Raw genomic sequence first — 22,864 nt, 5'->3', positions numbered from 1 at the left:
AGTGCTCGGTACACTCATTCATACATCCATAAATAACTTTCTCTGCTTAATTTTCCCCTTTCTTGTGTCAGGTTGGGAGGAAATACACAGTTTAACAACCAGTTTTTTCAGTTGGCAGCATTTTTCTATCAACCAGTTGGTCACATATTACCTATAGTGTCAGCTTTAGGGCGCATTCAGACGTCTGTTCAAATCGGTCTACGATCTGATCGCAATGCACAGACTGGCCGCGGCTCTCCTGATTTACCGTGACAGCTTCATAGAAACATATGAGACTGTCACGCTAGGGTCGGGAGACCTGCAGTCAGTCTGTGCATTGTGGTGTGATCTCAGACCCAATTGTAAGAACGTCTGAAGGTGCCCTGGAGCAGATTTACCTGCCTCTCGCTAGGACTGTTTGATAAGGTGTGCGGCAGGGATGCGCTCTTCTCATTAAAATATTGCAAGCATTACTATGTAATTAATGTATTTTTTTTGCACCTTTGATTTTGGCTGTAAGATGCTATTCCTTATATACGGCTGCATACAAAGCTGACAGATTCTCTTTTTTATGGCAGAATTGGTACTGAATGGAGTATAGAGAAGGGACATGGAAAGGAATTATGTCCCTCTAAGGATATAGTCATGTCTAATCTCACTTTGTAACTGACCACCAGGCCGTATAGTTATGATGACAGTGTGATGCCCAGCAAACATGGAACAGGGGTCTAATTCTAATTACTAAGATCCAATCATAATCGCCTTTCATTATTAAGCCTAGTCATCTATGCTTTTTAATACAAAGGAGAAAAAGGTATGCAAAGCATATTCTGCACAAATATTTGACAAAGGGACACTTTATTTTAGCATGAAGCCCACAGTAGCCCATTGACTTTTTCAGTGTATATTTTCCGCTGTATAAGTGAACATTTGGCATCATTTTATGAACATAACCCAACCATATCCACAAAAAGTGAGTTTAACTATAGAACGTGTATAAGGATACAGTTACATGGAGGGGTTTGGGATCCATCAAGCTATATTGCTATGGCTAACTTTCATTTGCAGAGCAATGATCTTATGCAATGATCTATTTGTATACAAAGTGTAAAGCGGGTCATGTGAATTAAGATCGCATATCTCCTGACTTACGTCTAGCATTGGGATAGCCAGATCTTTGGAAAAAATAGCTTTCTGTACATGATTGCTTGTTCTGTTGGGATGAGAACACATATCTTCATGTTGTAGTCATGTATATCAAGAATACTGTTGTCATACATGGGAATAAGTTGATTACAGTGTTCCCGGAACATCTTATGGTTACATAAAAGAAGAAAGGCGCTGTTATTTCTGAGACAAGAAAAAATAATATGTTTGGGGACAGCCTTTAGGGAAAAAAATGAATGGACTAAGCTTTGGAAATGTAGAAAAAGACAATACACATACACAAATCCTTGGTACATTTATCATTTCTTGGTACATTTATTATTGAAATGGTGAAAATAAAAATAAACTTGGTTACTCTTTTGATCATTTGCTGATCACCTACAGGTACATGGAGCAGTCTACCTTAAAGTAATTCTTCATGTGAAGGCAATAAGCATGAGATAGAACACTTCACTTATGTACTTACTTGTACATGTGATAGTCTATGGGCCCATTCACATGTCTGTGAAGATATATCTGATTTTGATCTGAGGGTTGGATCAAAGTCGACAATGCAATTCTGTGAAATAAACGAACCGCACTCACGTATGAGAAGGTGGAGAAACTTTTTTTTTTCTCCTCGTATGAGAAAAAGTCACTCTGACCACACTGATCTAAATAATCGAGCCGTTTTCTCGTCCGCAAGAAATCCAACATGCGAATGAATCCTTATGCAAGATGGATATTTAGAAAACTTAGTGCAAACTAATCTACAGGATCTTCTTCAGTAACCAACCAAGCTTTATTTCCAATCTGCCTCATACGGGCCGTAGACTTGGACCGCTGCTCGCTCAGTGATTGTTTAGTCCAGAGCTTTCACCATATTCATACATGATCAAGGGCAACTTATCCTGTTGCTACTTTAATAGAGCATTGACACCTCTTTGGCTGCATATCTTGAGATAAAAAATATTATTAATATCCGCCAACAAATAGTCCCTTAGATTAGCAGTGTGTGCCGTCACATGTATGTCATGTCATGCGTGTGGCCAGCTTTAGAAAAAGGGCAGCTGCATCAGAAAAATTACTGTGGGCTATACCCACTTTTAAGTATTTTTTTCTTTCTTTTTTTTGTGTGAGTTAGGGCCCCTTCACACTGGTCGATTCTGCTACGATTACGACGCATTTGCGTCATATTCGACATCGCAGTACGAGCTCGTAGCCAGCGGTCACACTCTACGATGTTAACGCTTTTTCTGACGTAGTTGCGATGTGAACGTCACGCGTCGCAATCGTACGCTACCCTTCACACCGCCATAGTCCTACGACTCCGAGCGTGACGTATTACCAGCATGGGCGTGCTAAAACGTCACGCCCAATCAGGAGACAGGTATGCGGAAGCCCAACCCACGTAGTCGCATTACGAGCTCGTATGACCGCCGTCACATACTACGATTTCGACCGCCACAGCGAGACATTTAGGGCCCCTTCACACTGTGCAATCAAAGTCTGAACGAGCGTTCGATTTGTGACGTTTATCCGTCCTCGTTCCGAGGTTGCAAAGTGTGACATGGCGTTACGATTTGCGACGCAGCCCAGCATCGTACGATGTGAAAGAAAGAGCAGAACTTTCTTTCGTCGTAAATGTCTCGCTGTGGCGGTCGAAATCGTAGTATGTGACGGCGGTCATACGAGCTCGTAATGCGACTACGTGGGTTGGGCTTCCGCATACCTGTCTCCTGATTGGGCGTGACGTTTTAGCACGCCCATGCTGGTAATACGTCACGCTCGGAGTCGTAGGACTATGGCGGTGTGAAGGGTAGCGTACGATTGCGACGCGTGACGTTCACATCGCAACTACGTCAGAAAAAGCGTTAACATCGTAGAGTGTGACCGCTGGCTACGAGCTCGTACTGCGATGTCGAATATGACGCAAATGCGTCGTAATCGTAGCAGAATCGACCAGTGTGAAGGGGCCCTTACGACGAAAGAAAGTTCTGCTCTTTCTTTCACATCGTACGATGCTGGGCTGCGTCGCAAATCGTAACGCCATGTCACACTTTGCAACCTCGGAACGAGGACGGATAAACGTCACAAATCGAACGCTCGTTCAGACTTTGATTGCACAGTGTGAAGGGGCCCTTAAGGTGTTTTCTTTGCCTTTTCTCCTTTTCTTTAGGATCGTTATTGTCTACCTCTGTGTAAATAACGTTTCTTTATGTGGCAGGGATAAGCTGACATTTTTTACTTTTATGTTTGACCTTTTTACCTGATGATGATTGATTTTGTGTATAGTATATAGTGATATTATGTATATTCAGATATTTCCCACTATTGTTCAGTCCCTTTTAGAATAGTGTATGCCATGCACCCATGTAACATACTGGAACAGATAAAGAAGTGGGGGGAGCAGATCAGGCAGGGGTCTTTGTGAACAATGAGCCAGCCATATGGTTAACATACATTAGCACATCCATCAGAGGGCTGAGAGATGTCTGTAAAGACTTTGATGAAGTCTACAAATAATGGCGCCTCAACCAGCAATGTATTAAGTGGTTTCTGTGCCTCCAAACCAAATATCCTAGACAAACAACTTCTTATACAGCGTGTGATCCACACAGACCTCATTTTGTGAGCATGAATCACTGTGGTGTAACATCAAATACTTCAATGTTTTATTTTCCTGGTTTCCATTGCTGCATATGTTTTGTGCTGGATGACGTTCATTCTCTGAATAATTGTATTCTTCTTTATCCCATCTTTCTCTTGCTATCTGCTCCCTTCTATTCTATGTCATTCACAGAGGACCTGCAGCTTTGGCGGATTTGACCTAAACAATCGCTCCCTGCATGTTGGAAATAATGCGGACCCCCTGGTGAGTTCATGGGGCTTCTTCTAGACCAGTGTCTGATAACATATGTTATCTGAATCTTGTGTAGATATACATTATATAATTGACACTTAATAAAAAAAGGCTTTTACTGCTTCTTTAAAGGGAATCTATAATCAGGTTTTTGCCAGCTAATCTGAGAGCAACCTAATGTAGAGACAGACCCTGATTCCAGTAATGTTTCACTTACTGGGCTGCTTAGTGTAGTTTTGATGAAATCACAGTTTTATCAGCAGGAGATTATCATTAGAGGACTAGTAAACCTGCTGCCATGTAGTCAAGTATATTCATGAGCTCTGTATAACCCCACAGATTGGCGGATTTCTGTGCATAGGTAGAATCTGCCAATCAGTGGTGAGGGTGGGGTTACTCGGGGCTCATCATTCACATAATTGGTACATCTGCGTCGGAAAAAAACACAGATTTTTTTCAAAATGACAGTAACCAGCTCAGTGAGTATCACATCACTGGAATTAGGGTCTCTCTGCTCTCAGATAGGGTAGCAGAAACCTGCTGACAGATTTCCTTTAAAATTACATTTTACTGCCCTCTCCAGGACTATTTTCAGTTACTTGACCTCATTGTGTATAAAAACTATTCCAAAAATAGTCAGTAGCTAATAAGATCATGGCTTTCAAATAAAATCTGAACTGTGATTGGTTGCAATACTGACACATTCTCAGATCAGTGTTTACGCATGAAGACCCATAATATTTATTTTTAAAGGGACTCTGTCACAAGACTTTTATTACCCATTCACTAGCCTTGCCAGAAAAGTCACATTGCTAGCGGTCTGGCAGCTAGGCTTCTATAGGAATTCTCACTGCCATCACTCAGCTGAAGTTCTGTGTTTGATTAAACACGTAAAGTTTAGTGCAGTGTAGAAAACTTTTTATTTGCACACTGCCAACAAGCAGGCTGACAGATTTTATTTGGCTTTTTAAGTGGATAAACATAGTACATTCAGTAGCCAATCAGATGAAATTGGCTGCTGGAAATTGTAGCAAATTTTCTTTTGTGCTAAAAAAACTAATTTATTCCAAAGCCATAGTAGCAAATCTACCAATAGCTAGGCTAGAAAACACTTGTGATATGGCATTTCTTAAACATAGATCTGTGGCAATTTTGGTGATAGTGTAGCGCACCTTCACAAATCCTCTGCAGTTGCCTTTCCGGGACCACCGGGAGGGCTCACTCATCAATATTCAGGTAAAAGATAGAAGTTAGAGAGCTGCTAGAGAAGAAACTTCACTTTAAGGCCGGCCTCACACTCAGCGTATGTAAATACGGTCCGTTTTTTACGGCCGTAATATGCAGAAAAGTCCCCAAAATAGTGGTCCGTATGTCATCCGTAGGCAGGGTGTGGCAGCGTATTTTGCGCATGGCATCCCTCCGTATGTAATCCGTATGGCATCCGTACTGCGATATTTTCTCGCAGGCTTGCAAAACCGACATCTAATGGATTTATGTGCTCAAATGTTCGTTAAAACATATATACAGTATATATATATATATATATATATATATATATATATATATATATATATATATATAATTGAGACACATATACACTCACTGGCCACTTTATTAGGTACACCTGTCCAACTTCTTGTTAACACTTAATTTCTAATCAGCCAATCACATGGCGGCAACTCAGTGCATTTAGGCATGTAGACATGGTCAAGACAATCTCCTGCAGTTCAAACCGAGCATCAGTATGGGGAAGAAAGGTGATTTGAGTGCCTTTGAACGTGGCATGGTTGTTGGTGCCAGAAGGGCTGGTCTGAGTATTTCAGAAACTGCTGATCTACTGGGATTTTCACGCACAACCATCTCTAGGGTTTACAGAGAATGGTCCGAAAAAGAAAAAAAATCCAGTGAGCGGCAGTTCTGTGGGCGGAAATGCCTTGTTGATGCCAGAGGTCAGAGGAGAATGGGCAGACTGGTTCGAGCTGATAGAAAGGCAACAGTGACTCAAATCGCCACCCTTTACAACCAAGGTAGGCCTAAGAGCATCTCTGAATGCACAGTGCGTCGAACTTTGAGGTAGCAGCAGAAGACCACACCGGGTACCACTCCTTTCAGCTAAGAACAGGAAACTGAGGCTACAATTTGTACAAGCTCATCGAAATTGGACAGTAGAAGATTGGAAAAATCCTCTGCTGGATGAACTCATATGAACTCGAGCGTGGGAACTTTTCCAAGGCTCCAGTTCATGAGTTCATCCAGCAGAGGGCGCCTCACCGTGACTCAATGTAAGTACAGATCACCCAGCTTTCCTTTCAGCACCCGGGGTTTACAGGCACGAGCGAGTGCTTTAGCACAGCTCCTGCCTGTAAATAATGTAACCCCTTCAGATGGATTTACTTCGTGGGACGTGACAGTTCATCAGAAGGTATGTATATTGTTGGTTTATTATTTTGCCAAGCGAGGGTCTTCAGGTGGATTGAGAGAGCAATAAAATATTAAAACAACCTGTGTGTTTATTTCATTAAAATACATTTTAATAATGTGTGTGTGTGTTTGTGTTTTTTAACCCTTTCATACCATTGGATTAATAATGGATAGGTGACATAATTGACGCCTCTCCATTATTAATCTGGCTTAATGTCACCTTACAATAGCAAGGTGACATTAACCCTTCATTACCCCATATCCCACCGCTACACGGGAGTGGGAAGAGAGTGGCCAAGTGCCAGAATTGGCGCATCTTCCAGATGTGCCTTTTCTGGGGTGGCTGGGGGCAGATGTTTGTAGCCAGGGGGGCCAATAACCATGGACCCTCTCTAGGCTATTAATATCTGCCCTCAATCACTGGCTTTACCACTCTGGCGGAGAAAATTGCGCGGGAGCCCACGCCAATTTTTTCCGCCATTTAACCCTTTATTTTAGCAGCTACAGCACCCAAATTTTGCACATACACACTACTAACATTAGTAGTGTGGAATATGCAAAAAAAAAGGGGATATGAGATGGTTTACTATATGTAAACCATGTCTCATATCATGTCGGGTTTGTGAAGGAGAAATGAAAAGTCGGCAATTGAATTACCGGCTTTTCACTAACACCGCTGCGTATTTCTCGCAAGTCACACTGCTGGTCCGTGTGGAATCCGTATTTTTCTCGCCCCCGTAGACTTTCATTGGCGATTTTTTTGCGCAATACGGTGACAAACGCAGCATGCTGCGATTTTCTACGGCCGTACAAGACCGTATATTACGGATGCGTAATATACGGCAGATATGAGCTGGGCCATAGAGATTCATTGGGCCGTGTATAATGCGAATTTTACGGACGTAGTTTATGCGCTCATACGTCCGTAAAACTCGCTAGTGTGAGGCCAGCCTAAGGGCGAGTTATATGGACATATAAATAGGACTGAGATCAGACTGCAATGCATGGACTGGCCACGACTCTCCTGACCAAACATGACAGCTGTATAGATATGTCACGCTTGGGTCAGGAGGCCCACCATCCAGTTCTTGCATTGCGCCCTAAGGCTAAAGCTACACTGCAACATGTCGCTTTGCAACATCGCATCCTATGATTTCCTTTGGTGTCGCATTGACAAAGTTGAAAATGTTTCCAAAATGTGTTGCATTTTCTATAACTGTTCGCAAGTGACTCGTATAGATTTCAATCCAGATCACATGCAACTGTGTCTTGCTGGACTTATCTTTGACGTGGCCATTTTTTGAGCGGGTCGTAGACAAGTTGCACTAATGTTTTTGGCCACGTGACTAGTCTGAGAGTTGCTGACACGCAAGATGTCGAAAAAAGTAGGAATTGTTCCAGCTTCTGGTAAAAGTCAAATAGACCAATTTTTATTTCATTGAAGTTAAAAAGTCCAAGGCAGAATGGCCAATAAGCGACACTTTTCGAACGTGGTAGTCCTTTGTCAAAGCTTTGACAAAGAACACCCATGTTCGAAACACATCCTGCCTTGGACTCTTTAACTTCAATTAAATGAAAATTGGTCTATTTAATTCTTACCAGAAGCTGGAACAATTCCTACTTTTTGCCACATTTCAAGCACGAGTGGTAGGTTTGTGGTTCCGTGCACTCTGGACTTCTATGGTGAGCTGGCATTACTTTTTCCTTTTTTCATCACGCAAGATGTCACCATGTAGCACCAGTATTGGGGCATGTTCCCAAAAGTTGCAAGTTTTCAAGCAGAAACCAATTCCAAAAACTCCTTTTCTGGTGAGGTTTTGAAGGAGTTCTTCTTTTATCGAAGCTGTTTTTCACAGTTTTGGAAGAGCTTTTGCAATCTTTTGTTCTTAGTTGGGACAGGTTTCCATCAGGAACTGCATCAAAGAAGTGACATGCACTTTCTTCCCACTAGGCGTTTTTCAAAATCTCTTCAGTAAAAAAAAGCAAATGAAAAGCGAAGTGAAAAATTTGTATAGTTTTTGAGGAGGATTTAGGAGAGTTTCTGCATAATAAACGCCTGAAAAAACTCAGTGTGAGCATAGCCTAGGGTAGTGTTCATACTGAGTTTTTTTTTCAATGTTTTCTTTTTTTCATTAGCTTTGAAAACAAAAAAAATGCTAAAAAATGCTCAAAGGAATATATTTATGTGTGAAAACGTCTTGCTGTTCGTGCTTTCATCTTCTTTTATATGCATATGGCTTCCAAAAGATGCCAAGTGTTTAAAATCAGTAGCATGATAATATTGCAAGGCTTGATCCACTAGGAAGACACTCATTGCTTAAAATACAAGTTAATGGGAAAGCTAAAAAGACGCCCGGAAGATGACTGGGTATGTGTGGTGTTTTAGCATTTCTACCTCAAGAAAGCTTTAGTGATGACCCCATTTTTGAGATAGATGTTAGTCCTAGCAGCGTCCTAGCAGACCTGCATTATCGAACATGTGTAGCATATCCTATGGATATGCCATGAATATGTGAGCTGGCAATGCACCTTTAGGTAGTAGATCTGGTAGCTATGGTTCTCAGCTTGTGGTGCCCACACGTTATGTCACTTCATTCTACCTTCATAGATATGGAGGACCAAGATCTGTTAATGAGGCTGAAGTCCAAAGCTGTTTAGTATTAGCGCTTCACAAATCTTACTTACAAATACAATTTTTCAGTCTCTTGAAGATATTTTTACCAAGAATGTTCAATGCCTCCCTGCATATACAAGATTTTGTGGAATACACCTTAAAAGAAAGACTTTGTTTCTAGCAATCATTTGCTCTTACATGTGGCTCCACAAATAACTAGTTGCCCTAGGCTTTTGGTCATCTTATACATGTAGCTATTGGAAAGCAGAACTTGACCTGACTTACTCTTCCAGGAGAAAGATGGCGAGTTTATATACAAAGAAGTCATCAAATCCCCCACCACGCCGAGGATCTCACTTGGTAAAAAAGTCAAGTCTGTCAAGGAAACCATGAGGAAAAGGATGTCCAAGAAATACACAAGTTCGGTGTCAGAGCAGGTCAGTAGGAAATTTACATTCCTTTCCCACAAATTGTTTATTGAAGTTAAGCTGCTTCAGAAAGCAGAAACAATGTGTCCTGTCCTGGATCCCAGCTGTGTTACAGAACAGGCTTCCACATATGTATGTATGCATAGCCTCCAGCCTCTCTAGGGACCATGCTAAAGGGGGCTGAGAAACTGGTACTGGTAATAGTCAGGTGCTAACATTGGTGTCCGGAGTGAGAAATGCTGGATACATCTCGGAGCTGGCCAGGGCATGTGGGGACCATAGCACAGCAGCCTGGACTCCAGCCAAGGTTACATGGGGTCCCAAGACTACGTTCCACTCAGACACACATTGATATGCATTACTATCCTACTACTAAGGGCCACCAAGCTAATGTCTCCAAAGGATTTTAGAGAAAAACTAATGAATATTCGCTGGAATCGTCTGGCTTGGTTGTAAGAGGCCCTAATGCTGGTAACAGGTATTATTAATTAAAATCTAGTAGGACCTTCACATTTACCTGGAGGCTTTTTTTATTTTTTAGATTCATAGATTAGCAGGAGACCAGGCTGCTATTACCATACGAGTGCCGGGAGAGGTGAATACACATATTCTAGACTTTAAAATGTAATGGTCCAATTCATAATTTGTGGATCTTTTGAAGTTCCTTTTTAATTTTTTTTAACGCTTTTGTGATATTCACTAGTGTTTTTTGTACAAAATTAATCAAAATAATAATGAATCGGGCCCTTAGTGTGGAACATTTTGCTGTAGATCCACTGGTAATCTGTGGCAGCATTCACAACAACTGGGATATTTGGCACATTTTGACTTCCCCACTGAACTCAATGGGGGAAAATGTATAACAAGTGAGCAACGATTCCTCAATATGAGCCGATTTGACTTGGATCAATTTTTGTTCTGGAAACTTTTACAGTGTGTGGATGAGATTTCTTCAAGTTTCGTTGTCTTTTATCTGAAAATGTGGATGGAAAATCCATAATATTTTTGTTATATGTGAATAGAACCTAAGATGGGGCAGAGGACAGAATAGCCATTGTGCTTCTGGAATAAAACTTTTAGAAGAAAAAATATTTTTGCTACTCATAGAAACTAATAAAATAATGTTCAAACCTGCTGTACACAGATAATAGTACAGAATAGTACAGAAATGGAGATTCTGCTATTTTTCGAGCAAACCATACACAATTCACTTTTTTCCTTTAAACGCAATGAGCAAATGCACATTTGCATTATGTTGTTTCCGAAGATTAATGGGAAAGCAGCAGTATTTACATACAGAATAACAGACACTTTATAATGCCTTTCTGCAGCACATATTCTAAGTCATGTGTAAGAAAAGTTATCTGCAAGAGTAAAGCCACAGACTCCACACTGGTATATGCTGCCCCCTAGCTGTGCTGAGCTGCATGATGCAAGAACACTGTGTAAAAAGCATAACATACCGTATATAAACTTTGGCCTCTACGGACAAAACTATGTCAGTCATATTGCATAACCAACCAGATATTTTCATTTTCCAAATCATTGACTAAAACCATATAAAGATATGCTGGTGCATATAACTCCCAAATATATCTTAATATGAAACCCATCTTATCAATGGAATTCTACATTAGAGAAGATAGACAAGGAAGATGATATTAGGAAGACCCACATGGTTTAATCACATGTGAAATTACTAAATCTGGGTAACTATAGGCTGCAATTCTTCTTCCTTCTTTTTTCTTATTTTTTCCTCCTTCCTGCATCTTCTTTTTTCACATTCTTCCTTTTTTCTCCCTGCTTCCTCTTTCTTCTTTTTCATCCTTTTTCTTCATCCTTCTTTTTATTTCTTATTCTTCTTCCTTATTATTTTTCCTCCTTCTTCATGCATCTTCTTTTTCCACATTCTTCCTTTTTTCTCCCTGCTTCCTCTTCTTTTTTATCTTCTTTTTCATCCTTTTTCTTCCTCCTTTTCTTCCTTTTTCTTCTTCCTTATCATTTTTCCTCCTTCTTCATGCATCTTCTTTTTCCTTATTCTTCCTTTTTCTCCCTGCTTCCTCTTTCTTTTTTATCTTTTTCATCCTTCTTCCTCCTTCTTTTTCTTCCTTACTTTTTTCCTTATTTTTTTTTCTCCTTCTTCATTCTTCCTTTATCTTCTAATTCCTCCTTCTTTCTCCATCATTTTTTTCCTCCTTCTTTTTCCTCCTTCATTTTCATCTTTTTCTTCTCCTCCATCCTTCTTTTCTCCCTTCTTTTCGTCCCCCTTATCCCTTCTCCTGCCTTCGTTCTCTTTTCATATTTCTGACTACATCTAATAGAATGCCTCATCTCTATGACTAACCTCTCACCATGCCGAAAAAGAGTTAGAATTGCTGGTGAATGACTTTACATGGCTGTAATTATTAGACAATTGGGTGGCCAATACCATGACAAATAATTGATGTAAAATGATTGTCTAGTTGTACCTGTTGGTTAAACATGTGAACAGAAAAAATCCCTTTGAAACCCCATTGTTATCACTTATTCATGATAGCAGACAGACGAGCCGCCTGCTGCCCCAAGCTGACAATGCTTTACACCACGGATCCAACGTTGGATATGTCACTTTGACACATATAGATTGAATGCCAGTTGTTGGCATATGCAGTGTCTGCTGTATTTAAGGGTGCCTTTTGAAGCTAATATACTTGTGCACTCCTTAATAAAATGTCAGCTTCTGTATATATTGGAGATTCCTCATCCTTGGTGCTATAAATGCCCTTGCCCTCGTACTACAACAGATATGGTTTGTGGATGGCATGGTTCACATTTAGCATCAGAGCCCACAAACTGTCTGTGGTGCATCCTATAATGGTGCCCCCACTTGTTAAAATACCTTCATGAATGAGAGGTAAAGCATGTAGAGATTTGATTGCACTTATGTCACCAACCAACAATTTTTCTCCAAGAATATAGTATATTGTACAGAATGATGTTGATACATGGTTAATAAAGAATGGATTGCTGAAGCCATGACCTGTGAGTGCCGTGTAGCAATTGTCCGGCAGTCTTACAGCATATAAAGGATTTCCATTGACTCCAGAAACCAACAGACTTCAGCTAAAAAGCAGTAAGTGCTAGAAAGCCTTGCCAGCTCTGGTGCCCCATGGTCGTCAGACACACACGGCAGACAAAGGGGTTATTGTGGTTCAGAGATCACGCCGTGCTTCTATTCCAGCTACTGTAGACGTTAATACATGTGTTGCTGGTCTTGCAAAATGCAAATTATAGGTTTCATCTGACTACTTTTATGACCAGTTGTAAGTCCCGCGTACTTGGCCTGTCTGAACTGTTAGCGTCATTAGAAAGACAAGTTGCTGCTTCTACACACAGTGATTTTTCCATCATTTCATACAGTTTACACTGACATTCTGACTTTAGATTGGTTGTTGTGATTGGTTAATATATGGTCATTTGGATAGGTCAGTCTAGGAATTTAAAGGGAGCCTGTCAGCTCCCAAAATACTATTTACCTGCTGATACAGTGGTGATTTGCAGGGTTTAAATCATGTTAGGCTGGTTTACTAGAAGCACAGACACAGGGAGAAAGTGAAGTTATATTCTCCCTGCAGCCGCTCGCTTCCTGTCATTGGGGCGGGCACAGCATGCTGTCACTCAAGCTGCAGGAGTGATTATGCCATGCTCACTCTGTAGTGAGCAGTGACTGTAACCGCTCACTGAACCTCCCTATGACTGGATGTGAGTGGCTGCAGGGAAAATAGAACTTTATTTTCTCTCTGCAGCCACTGTGCCAGTAAGCCAGCTTAAAAAAAAGGTTTATACACAATTTATCTGCAGATTACCACTGTATAGCTTTTTTGGAAGGGACAGGTTTGATTTAAATGATGGTTTATAAAACATATAAATTTAAACCTACATGTAGTAACTGGTACTGATAGCTCATCCTCAAACTCTGCAATATGCTGCTATGTCCTAACGCTACAGATAGAGTCTAATTGAAGTGAACCCAGAAGCAGTTAGCACTCCTGATGTCTTTAGGACATCCCATGATCCTATATTTACCAGCACATGATTCATATGTGATAGATGTATTCAGGATTTAAGATTTTAGCCAAAGTTTTGGAATAAAATTTGAAGCAAGGACATATGGATGTAACATTCACACATCTGCATAATTTTGGTCATGTACAGTGGTTAAAGGTAATATGCTACTTGAGAGTGGATTGAGACTACAGACAACAGTCCACTGAGATCTTTTTCTTAGAGTGGATCTGGTTTATGAACAAATAGATGTGAAAGATTGATCTTTATATGTAAGAAAATGCATAGCTCCAAAGTGTCATTATTTCTTAAAGGGAATCTGTCAGCAGGTTTTTGCTATGTAGTCTGAAAGCATTATAGGGCAGAGATCCGGATTCAAGTGATTTATCACTTACTAGGCTGTATGTCGCTGTTTCAATAAAGTCAGTGTTTGATCAGAAGAAGGTTATCTCCACAGGACTAGGTGCCTTGTGCCTCCTAGTCAACTTTTTCTGTGTGCCCCAACAGTGATTAGCATTTTTTTTTGTCAATATACAGTGTACACACACAAAGCTGCCAGTGGTGAGGGTGGGGTTACATAGAGCTCAGCATTCTGAGCTCTGCTAGATCTGCAGCAGAGAGAACTGATTGTATCACAACTGCTGCTTCCAGTAAATTACCGTAAGTGATATATTGCTGGAATCAGCGTATCTGTCCCTACATCGTGCTGCTGTCAGATTACATAACAAAAATCTGCTGCTTTAAAGATTTTACATTTGGTGATGGATCTGTTACTCTATATAGCTGATGCATCATATTTAAACCAATATTCATTAGGAAAGTAGGAGAGTTATCAGTTTTTGTGCTAGTGCTTTTTCTTTTTAGTAGTGATAATAAAAGTTACCTGCTAAAGTGTCATATGATCTTTCCAATTTTCATTATGTGCAAATGGTATCCTTGATTTTTCTATTGAATCCTTGAATTATATATATTTTTCTACATGTCAAAATGTTTTTTTTTCAGGACTCCAGCATAGATGGGATACCTGGTTCTCCTGAATCTCCTCTGCCCCCTACAAGCACACTTGAGAAACCAAAACTGAAAGCAGGAGGCTCCGTAGAAAGTCTTCGAAGCTCCCTGAGTGGTCAGAGCTCCATGAGTAAGTTTGTCACATTGATAAGGTGGAGAGGATGTCAACAGAAAGACAATGTTCTTGCAGATTTTTTTTGTATATACAGTATGTGTCTGCGTAATTTTTGTCTGCTGTGATTATCATCTGTATTTAGTAGCCTAGCTATCTATTTTATGGTACAAGACCTGCATAATATTCTGATGACCCTTCCTAACTAGGGTAATGTAGCGCTGTTACAGTGCAGAGAGGCATTCATACAGATCTGTGTGACCAGGGCTTCTGACTGTGGTTCATCTGTTTTCTTAGGTGGCCAAACTGTAAGCACAACAGACTCATCTGCAAGCAACAGGGAGAGTGTCAAGTCTGAAGACGGTGATGATGAAGAGCTGCCATACAGAGGTCCATTCTGTGGCCGAGCCAGGGTGCACACTGACTTCACGCCCAGCCCCTACGATTCTGATTCTCTCAAACTTAAGGTTTGTGGGCACATTCCCGTTTTAAAGAGAACCTGTCACCCCAAAAATCGAAGATGAGCTGCGGCCACCGGCATCAGGGGCTTATCTACAGCATTCTGTAATGCTGTAGATAAGCCTCCGATGTTACCTGAAAGATGAGAAAAAGAGGTTAGATTATACTCACCCAGGGGTGGTCCCGCTGTGGTCCGGGTCCGATGGGCATCGCGGTCCAGTCCGGGGCCTCCTATCTTCTTACGATGACGTCCTCTTCTTGTCTTCTTGCCACAGCTCCGGTGCAGGCGTACTTTGTCTGCCCTGTTGAGGGCAGAGCAAAGTACTGCAGTGCGAAGGCGCTGGGCCTCTCTGACCTTTCCTGGCACCTGCGCACTGCAGTACTTTGCTCTGCCCTCAACAGGGAAGACAAAGTACACCTGCGCCGGAGCTGTGGCGTGAAGACAAGAAGAGGACGTCATCGTAAGAAGATAGGAGGCACCAGACCGGACCGCGACCCCCAACAGATCGAACGGCAGCGGGACAGCCCCTGGGTGCGTATAATCTAACCTATTTTTCTCATCTTTCAGGTTACATCGGGGGCTTATCTACAGCATTCCAGAAGCCCCTGATGCCGGTGGCCGCAGCTCATCTTCGATTTTTGGGGTGACAGGTTCCCTTTAAACCTCAGATCAATGTAAACTGGAAAGTGTTAAAACGCAAGTCTGTTCACCATGAAATCTAGCATTTACTATGTTAATAATGCAGTAGATTGTCGTAGAGCTGTTTCTAAACACATGGAGGATATTAAGCTTTTTTTTAGAAGTAGACAATTCAGAGAGGGATCCCTAGTTAAAAAAAAGCAAGAAATGTTGCTCAGCACTTCTTAAAGAAAGGAGGAGATCTGATGTGCAGTTTTGCATTACATTCTTTACTGGAGTTATTACTTTCTTTCCTACAGAAAGGAGACATCATTGAAATTATAAGCAAGCCTCCAATGGGCACATGGATGGGCCTTTTAAACAATAAAGTTGGCACCTTCAAGTTCATTTATGTGGACGTAATCAATGAAGTTGAAGAAAAGCCTAAGCGTCCAACAAGAAGGCGTCGCAAGGGAAGACCACCAAAGCCCAAGTCTGTAGAGGAGCTCTTGGATCGCATTAATCTTAAGGTTTGTTGTTCTTTAATCAGTTTAGTAACTTTTGTTACCAATAAACCCCTGGATTATATTTAGAGATGAGCAAATCTATTCAAGTGGAATTAAGTTCTACTCAAATTTTACAAAATCCGCATTTGCAAAAATGCAGATTTTTTTTTTTGTACTCTCCTTTCGCACTGGCCTCCATTTTTCTGGACTGTAAAGGGCCATCAAAAACACTTATACTCATATTACTAATATTAGGCTACATAGATCAAATTCTTCAGCTTTGATGAAACCTCTGTCCCAACCTTCCATAAAACCCTTTCAGAACTGGGCGTTCATGTTATTGTGTATAACCTGAGCCTCATGTGTTTACTTCTGGCTATGGCAATATGATGCGAGTTTTTACATACATACAGCAAAGAGGCAATTAGAAAATAAATGTGATTTTTCTTTTACTACATGGAAATCGAGAGCCAAACTTAATAGAGGTTATAGGTATAAAATAAGATTTATCCAATAACGGCTTCACCTCTGTAATAAAACCACCAAGCATGAAATCAGTTGCTTAGATTACAAAGTGTATTTAATGGACTAGCTGAGCAGCCGGGCTTACAATATGATTACTTATTATGATTCCTTGCATACGGGCTGTACCGGGTATTCTCGGCATACGAGCTTGTCGTGGTCACCGCAGACAATAGCTCACATTGCTGACAAATATACAGCACTGAAAGAGAACTTTGTAGAGGAGAGACGACTCAATTACGGTCATTAGGTGACTACTGGTAATATGGAAATCATGGAGAATTTCACAAAATGACTTTTACCTCTATATTGTCTATCTAAGCATTAGAAGTGTTCTCGGTGACATTACACTAGACAAGTTTCCCTTTAAGAACCAATCCGAAATATGGCTTTCTGGGACTGATACGTTTTGATAATGAGCCAATAAATCACAGGTATAGTGAAAGTGTACCGCTGTGCACAGCAGGCTATCCCTTCTTCTGAGGCATACATGCAGCTCAAGTCTTGGCAGGCTTTTTCTGCATTTGCTTCTGTATATCACACACATGCATAGTAGTGTTCCCATACTGAAGGCAGTCCTACTCACACTGAACGTTGGAATCAATGCGGCCACCATATTCACAAATGTTCCATTTTTTTATGCCAGTGTATGTTGTTTTTTTATATCTCCCAATGTTCTGGATAACACATCTTTTGTTACCGAGTAATGCTGCCTTACAATATCTTACAATATATTTTCCTTTAATGTTTGCAGGAGCACATGCCCACCTTTCTTTTCAATGGATATGAAGATTTAGACACTTTTAAATTGCTAGAAGAGGAAGATTTGGATGAACTGAACATACAAAACCCAGAACACAAAGCAGTCCTACTGACGGCTATTGAGCTTTTACAGGAATATGACAGTAAGACTATTTGATTACGTAGAAAATAGGGCATAATTTATCAAGCTGAATGTGCCAACATTCTGGTGTCATTAGCACAAAAAAACAGTTTTTAAGGACTATACCACCTTTTGTACAATGTCTGTCAAAGGGGTGTGGCCTCCCTGAAAAGGGGTGTGGTTTGCCGGGAAAGTGCGTGGCTTAACGTGCAACACCATGCGCAAAATTTTAACGCAAATTTGTGGCACAAAGTAAGCAAACTAAGAGGTGGCATAATCTGAGACTAGGCAGTCTTAAGACTAGCCAAACCGTTGTAAGTCTGATGTGTCTTAAGACTGCCTAGTTGAAGTTTACACTACGAACTAGACAGTATGGATAATTATGCCCTAATATTTCCCCTGAATAAGGAACTGAATATTAACTCTAAGAATGCTGTATTTCATTGTGTAGGAGTGTAATGAATGTAGGAAACCTGTAGTTGGGCTGTCAGTCGGACACAGCACCGCTATAACACACTGGGGCATTGTTATAAATACCGTCCTATTTATGTTGCAAATCTAGGCCAGACAGTCTCCTAACGCACTAGATTTATCACAGTGCTTCATGCTGGGTGATACATTTGAGACATTTTTATACTGCCTAATATAAGCTTACTTCACCCGTTAGTTGGTTTTATTTCTGCTAGATATTTGTGTCAAGGTTTCAGCACATTTTTTGATAGACGTCAGGAAGAAAAATTGGAGTCTGTGGCGCTGCCTGTGCAGAACAAAGTAAAAGCAACTATATTTATTTCAAGTTGTTAAAAACCAAAATACATTTTCGATCCAATAACTGAACTTGAAGAAGATTCAGGTCCTGGATCAAATCCCTGTTTATTAACATCCTCCTTTTTGCATTTTAACCAGTGTTTTTTACATTGGTTTTAAAGTACCTGAAATAAATCTAGTGGTTTATCATTTATTTCGGACCCATTTGGTGCTCCACCAGGAGCAGCAGCAGTCCAGTAATGCTATGCCTGCTTGCCTAGCTCACATGCACCTTATATTCATTTGATTAACCTTAGTAACCCATACAATACACTTAGGGAAGCTCCCCGATTTCTCTGAACTATTCACTATATAACCTCACATTTCAGTCCGTGACTTCTTTCCAGCAAACCACAAGTTACTTGTCAGACAAGAATTGGAGCACATATAGAATAATAAATCTGCCCCGCTATCTGATAACTGATATGTGAGCTCACAAAATATTACACAGCAAAAGGAACGGAACCCATGACCATACAGGCACTAGTATTGTACCCACACATTTACACATGTGAATATCATACATAGTGTGAGTGTATTGAACTTCTTGGTGCTGCCATTATACCTCCCCATATGCCTCTATCATAACTGCTATTACTTCCTATTCCCCAGGTAACAGTGATCAATCCGGATCTCAGGAAAAACTGCTCACAGAGGGAGAAAATCGAAGTGGATGTTCCCCGCGGGACTCTGGCTGCTATGAGAGCAGTGAAAACATAGAGCATGGTAATGGCACGGAGTAGACAATGGCCGACGTCACGCTGCCCGCATTGCACACTGTATACTGGCCAGCATGCGTAGGCTTCCATAGTCCAGCTGTGGAGACAATATTTGTTCTATTGAATACCGGAAACAAACTAATGTTAATTTCTTGTTCATTGCCGTCACAGTTGGCCAGCATGCACATTACTGAACCCCGTGGACCTGTCTGTGCATTTTGGAATGGCCCATGCCTCCCTTAACATGGATCACCCATGCTTGGCTTCTCATTTCCTCTGTAGCCTGTGTGCTATCACTGACATTCTCTGCCTGCGTCATTTTCATTTGCATTACCATCTTTAACGTCGCACTAATCAGGAGAACAGACTCCATTAACGCTTGTCCTGTGGATCTTGGCTATAGGATGACTTAACACTGCTGTATAACTTATCTAGCTGGTTATTTTCATCAGGCTAAACTATCTTCTAACATTTTGGACCAATTGGTATGAAGATATGCAGTTTGTCAAAAATTACTAGAAATCAGATGTACAAAATGTAAAATTATTGACATATCTAGAAACGTGGCTAAGAATCTAGAGCACCTCCGTTACTATTCTCAACATAATATTATTGTGTATTTTTAACAGGATACATAATAAATATGTAGATAATAAGCCATTGGAACCCCCACAGTTCATAAGAATGGGGTCTCAGAATGGCCTGTGTGAATAAAGAGGTGGCAGTGCATGTGCTCTACTGCTACATTCACATAGGGAACTTTAGGACCCTCGTTCTCATTATTCCTGGGGGTGCCATTATTATTAGCTGTTAGGATTTTTAGTGTCTGCCTGTCTGCATTCCGGAGTAGCATACAATTGCACACACAATTACAATGCAGATGGCAATCTGTTATATAATCTTAATACAAGCATTAATAATGATTTAGCATTTCTGATACTGCCTTCATAATTAAAGGCCAAGAAGCAAATCCTACCATCTGCATCCTGCAGCTTGGGAGCCGTCGTACTGTAAATAAAGATGGCCCACCATCCATGGGAAAATGTAAATATTACTTGGCTAGTAAATTATTGTATGGCTTACAGGTCTTTTTCACTGTCAGAGAGGGTTAAAAGTGTCCTAGTAAAGACAAACTGGTTGTTTAAGATGGAAGTAAACCTCAGCAGTCTCCATAATATCCAAAGCCTTTCCGGTAGATGGGCCAGGGCAGCGCTATGCAGCGAGGATCTGGTCCTACCTCTCGTACCTGTTTACACACACAGATTGGAGTGTTGCTTGTTACATTGTATCGCTCTCTGTCTACATAGATTCCTTTATGAACAATGTAAGGGCTCATCTATGTGGATGAAATTATGACCCCGGTTTCATCCATATATTTGATCCCAGCACAAGATAAGGAACTTTTCACATTTCTGAGCTGAGATCATTTCTTACTTACAAAGAGGCCAAAAATGTGGCCACGTGAGTGGTCCCGGGCCCTAAATGACCTCAGTGTTGACCACAATATTGCTCATCTGCATGCTTTAACCATGAAGTACTCATACCGAGATACATTTTATACTTTCTACTCAGTGTTACAAGAGAGAATCAATATTAAGGGCAGTAATGTGGACTGCTACTGTACATTGTAAGATTTTAAAGCTGTAATTAAAGCCCAAGATGTGTAAATAGACATATATAGGACTTATTTTCGTTATGACGATGGGATGTTCACCTACATTCTGTAATAAAGAGTTCTGTTTGTATAACACCTCTGCTTGCTTCTTTGACTTGCATTGTTCTAACCCATTGCATTTCTTGCTGCTTCTTCCATCATTCACGTCACAGTGCATTGCGCTGGTCACATATCATGTGCTGTTACATAACATGCTATTATTCACACTATTAATACTGTCATTCATTTTATGGAAATAGAAATGCTCCGAATTATGCGGCATGTACTTATTTGGTGACACTTCCCTTTGTATTATCGGTTTTCAAATTGGTGGTTGCCTGTTAGATTTTGTTAGAACCACTCTGCGCAGGGAACTCAAACTGTCCACCATTACCCTGAGCAATCAGCAGAATGATGTCAGAAAACTTCATGCATAAAAAATAATCAAAAAGTCTCCTTGGTGCACTAAGCAACCTATTAGGCATCTTTTTTCAGTGCAAGAATTGATCTACTTAGTTGCTGGTTTCTGCCACTATTGAAGACCTTTACTATTGAGAAGATTTGAGTATTTATATATATTCTTTCCATACAGTTCAAAAAGATCTGCTTAAAGGGGTTATGCAGTACTTTTATACTGTGTCCTATCCTTAAGATAGGTCATCTATATCAGATCGCTACCCGGCACCCCCGTCAATCAGCTGTTCACAGTGTTGGCGCCGGTTAGATGTGATCAGTTGCAGAACTGCACTGCACATCAATATAAAAGTACTTGTCAGCCCCTTTAAATATGTACATTTTGCGCTAAGATACACATTGTAGTAGCTGCACTCAATATCCAAACACAGAAGGTATGGATAGATAGAGAAAACATATTACCTGTAATTTAGCTGGGTGAGAAACTCCAAAACTATATATAGATCCTACATACATAGGGAGTTATAACCCGCAGAAAGGCAGGAAAAAGTTGAAAAATGGTAAAATATGTAACAATTTATTAAGTATCAAAATGTGTTACAATACAAAAATAAAGTGACAAAAACGGTGAAGATATCAAAAATGCACATAACAAAGACATTTTATTTTGGTTTGTATTTTTCTATTGTACCACATTTTGATACTTGATAAATTGTTATATTTTTTACTCTTTTTTTTCTACGTTTTCTGCCTTTGTGAGGTTATTAGACCATATGTTTGTAGGATCTACATTGTAGTAACTGTATGAAGTCGGAATTCGATCAATTATTATCATAACAGTGTGAAGAAAAGGTAAGGCTATCATAACTACGGACTGCTGATGAGTTCATCAAATGTAAGTGTATATTTATTTGATCCTAAGATAGTTGGGTTCTCTTCCAACTTTCATCAGTATAAGGCCGGCGTCACACTGGCGAGTTTTACGGACGTAAGAGCGCAGAAACTACGTCCGTAAAACTCGCATAACATACGGCACAATTATTCTCAATGGGGCTGCTCCTATTAGCCGTATATTACGGTTCAGTATTATACGGCTTTCTACGGCCGTACAAAATCGCAGCATGCTGCGTTTGTCAGCGTACTGCGCAAAAAAATCGCCAATGAAAGTCTATGGGGGCGTGAAAAATACGGATTCCACACTGACCAGCAGTGTGACTTGCGAGAAATACGCAGCGGTGTTAGTGAAAAGTCGGTAATTCAATTGCCGGCTTTTAATTTCTCCTGCACAAACCCGACAGGATATGAGACATGGTTTACATACAGTAAACCATCTCATATCCCCTTTTTTTTTGCATATTCCACATTACTAATGTTAGTAGTGTGTATGTGCAAAATTTCAGCGCTGTAGCTGCTGAAATAAAGGGTTAAATGGCGGAAAAAATTGGCGTGGGCTCCCGCGCAATTTTCTCCGCCAGAATGGTAAAGCCAGTGACTGAGGGCAGATATTAATAGCCAGGAGAGGGTCCATGGTTATTGGCCCCCCCGTGGCTACAAACATCTGCCCCCAGCCACCCCAGAAAAGGCACATCTGGAAGATGCGCCTATTCTGGCACTTGGCCACTCTCTTCCCACTCCCTGTAGCGGTGGGATATGGGGTAATGAAGGG

At 40.7% G+C, this 22,864-nt stretch overlaps 1 protein-coding gene across 8 annotated transcripts in view; it reads left to right on the top strand.

The window, feature by feature from the left end:
* Positions 1 to 22,864, top strand: part of SASH1 (SAM and SH3 domain containing 1) — a 1,249,329-nt gene that overhangs the window by 1,197,761 nt on the left and 28,704 nt on the right. For all 8 annotated transcript variants that reach the window (XM_077289190.1, XM_077289195.1, XM_077289193.1 and 5 more), the window contains 7 exons: positions 3,929 to 4,000; positions 9,317 to 9,460; positions 14,498 to 14,633; positions 14,913 to 15,082; positions 16,014 to 16,223; positions 17,476 to 17,626; positions 19,024 to 19,137. In XM_077289190.1, coding sequence (XP_077145305.1) covers positions 3,929 to 4,000; positions 9,317 to 9,460; positions 14,498 to 14,633; positions 14,913 to 15,082; positions 16,014 to 16,223; positions 17,476 to 17,626; positions 19,024 to 19,137 — 997 coding nt within the window. The remainder of the gene's footprint in view (positions 1 to 3,928; positions 4,001 to 9,316; positions 9,461 to 14,497; positions 14,634 to 14,912; positions 15,083 to 16,013; positions 16,224 to 17,475; positions 17,627 to 19,023; positions 19,138 to 22,864) is intronic.

Source organism: Ranitomeya variabilis, chromosome 2 (assembly GCF_051348905.1).
Source record: "Ranitomeya variabilis isolate aRanVar5 chromosome 2, aRanVar5.hap1, whole genome shotgun sequence".
Classification (NCBI taxonomy): Eukaryota; Metazoa; Chordata; class Amphibia; order Anura; family Dendrobatidae; genus Ranitomeya; species Ranitomeya variabilis.
Note: the sequence above shows the minus strand (reverse complement) of the source record. Positions and strands in the feature narration are given on the sequence as shown.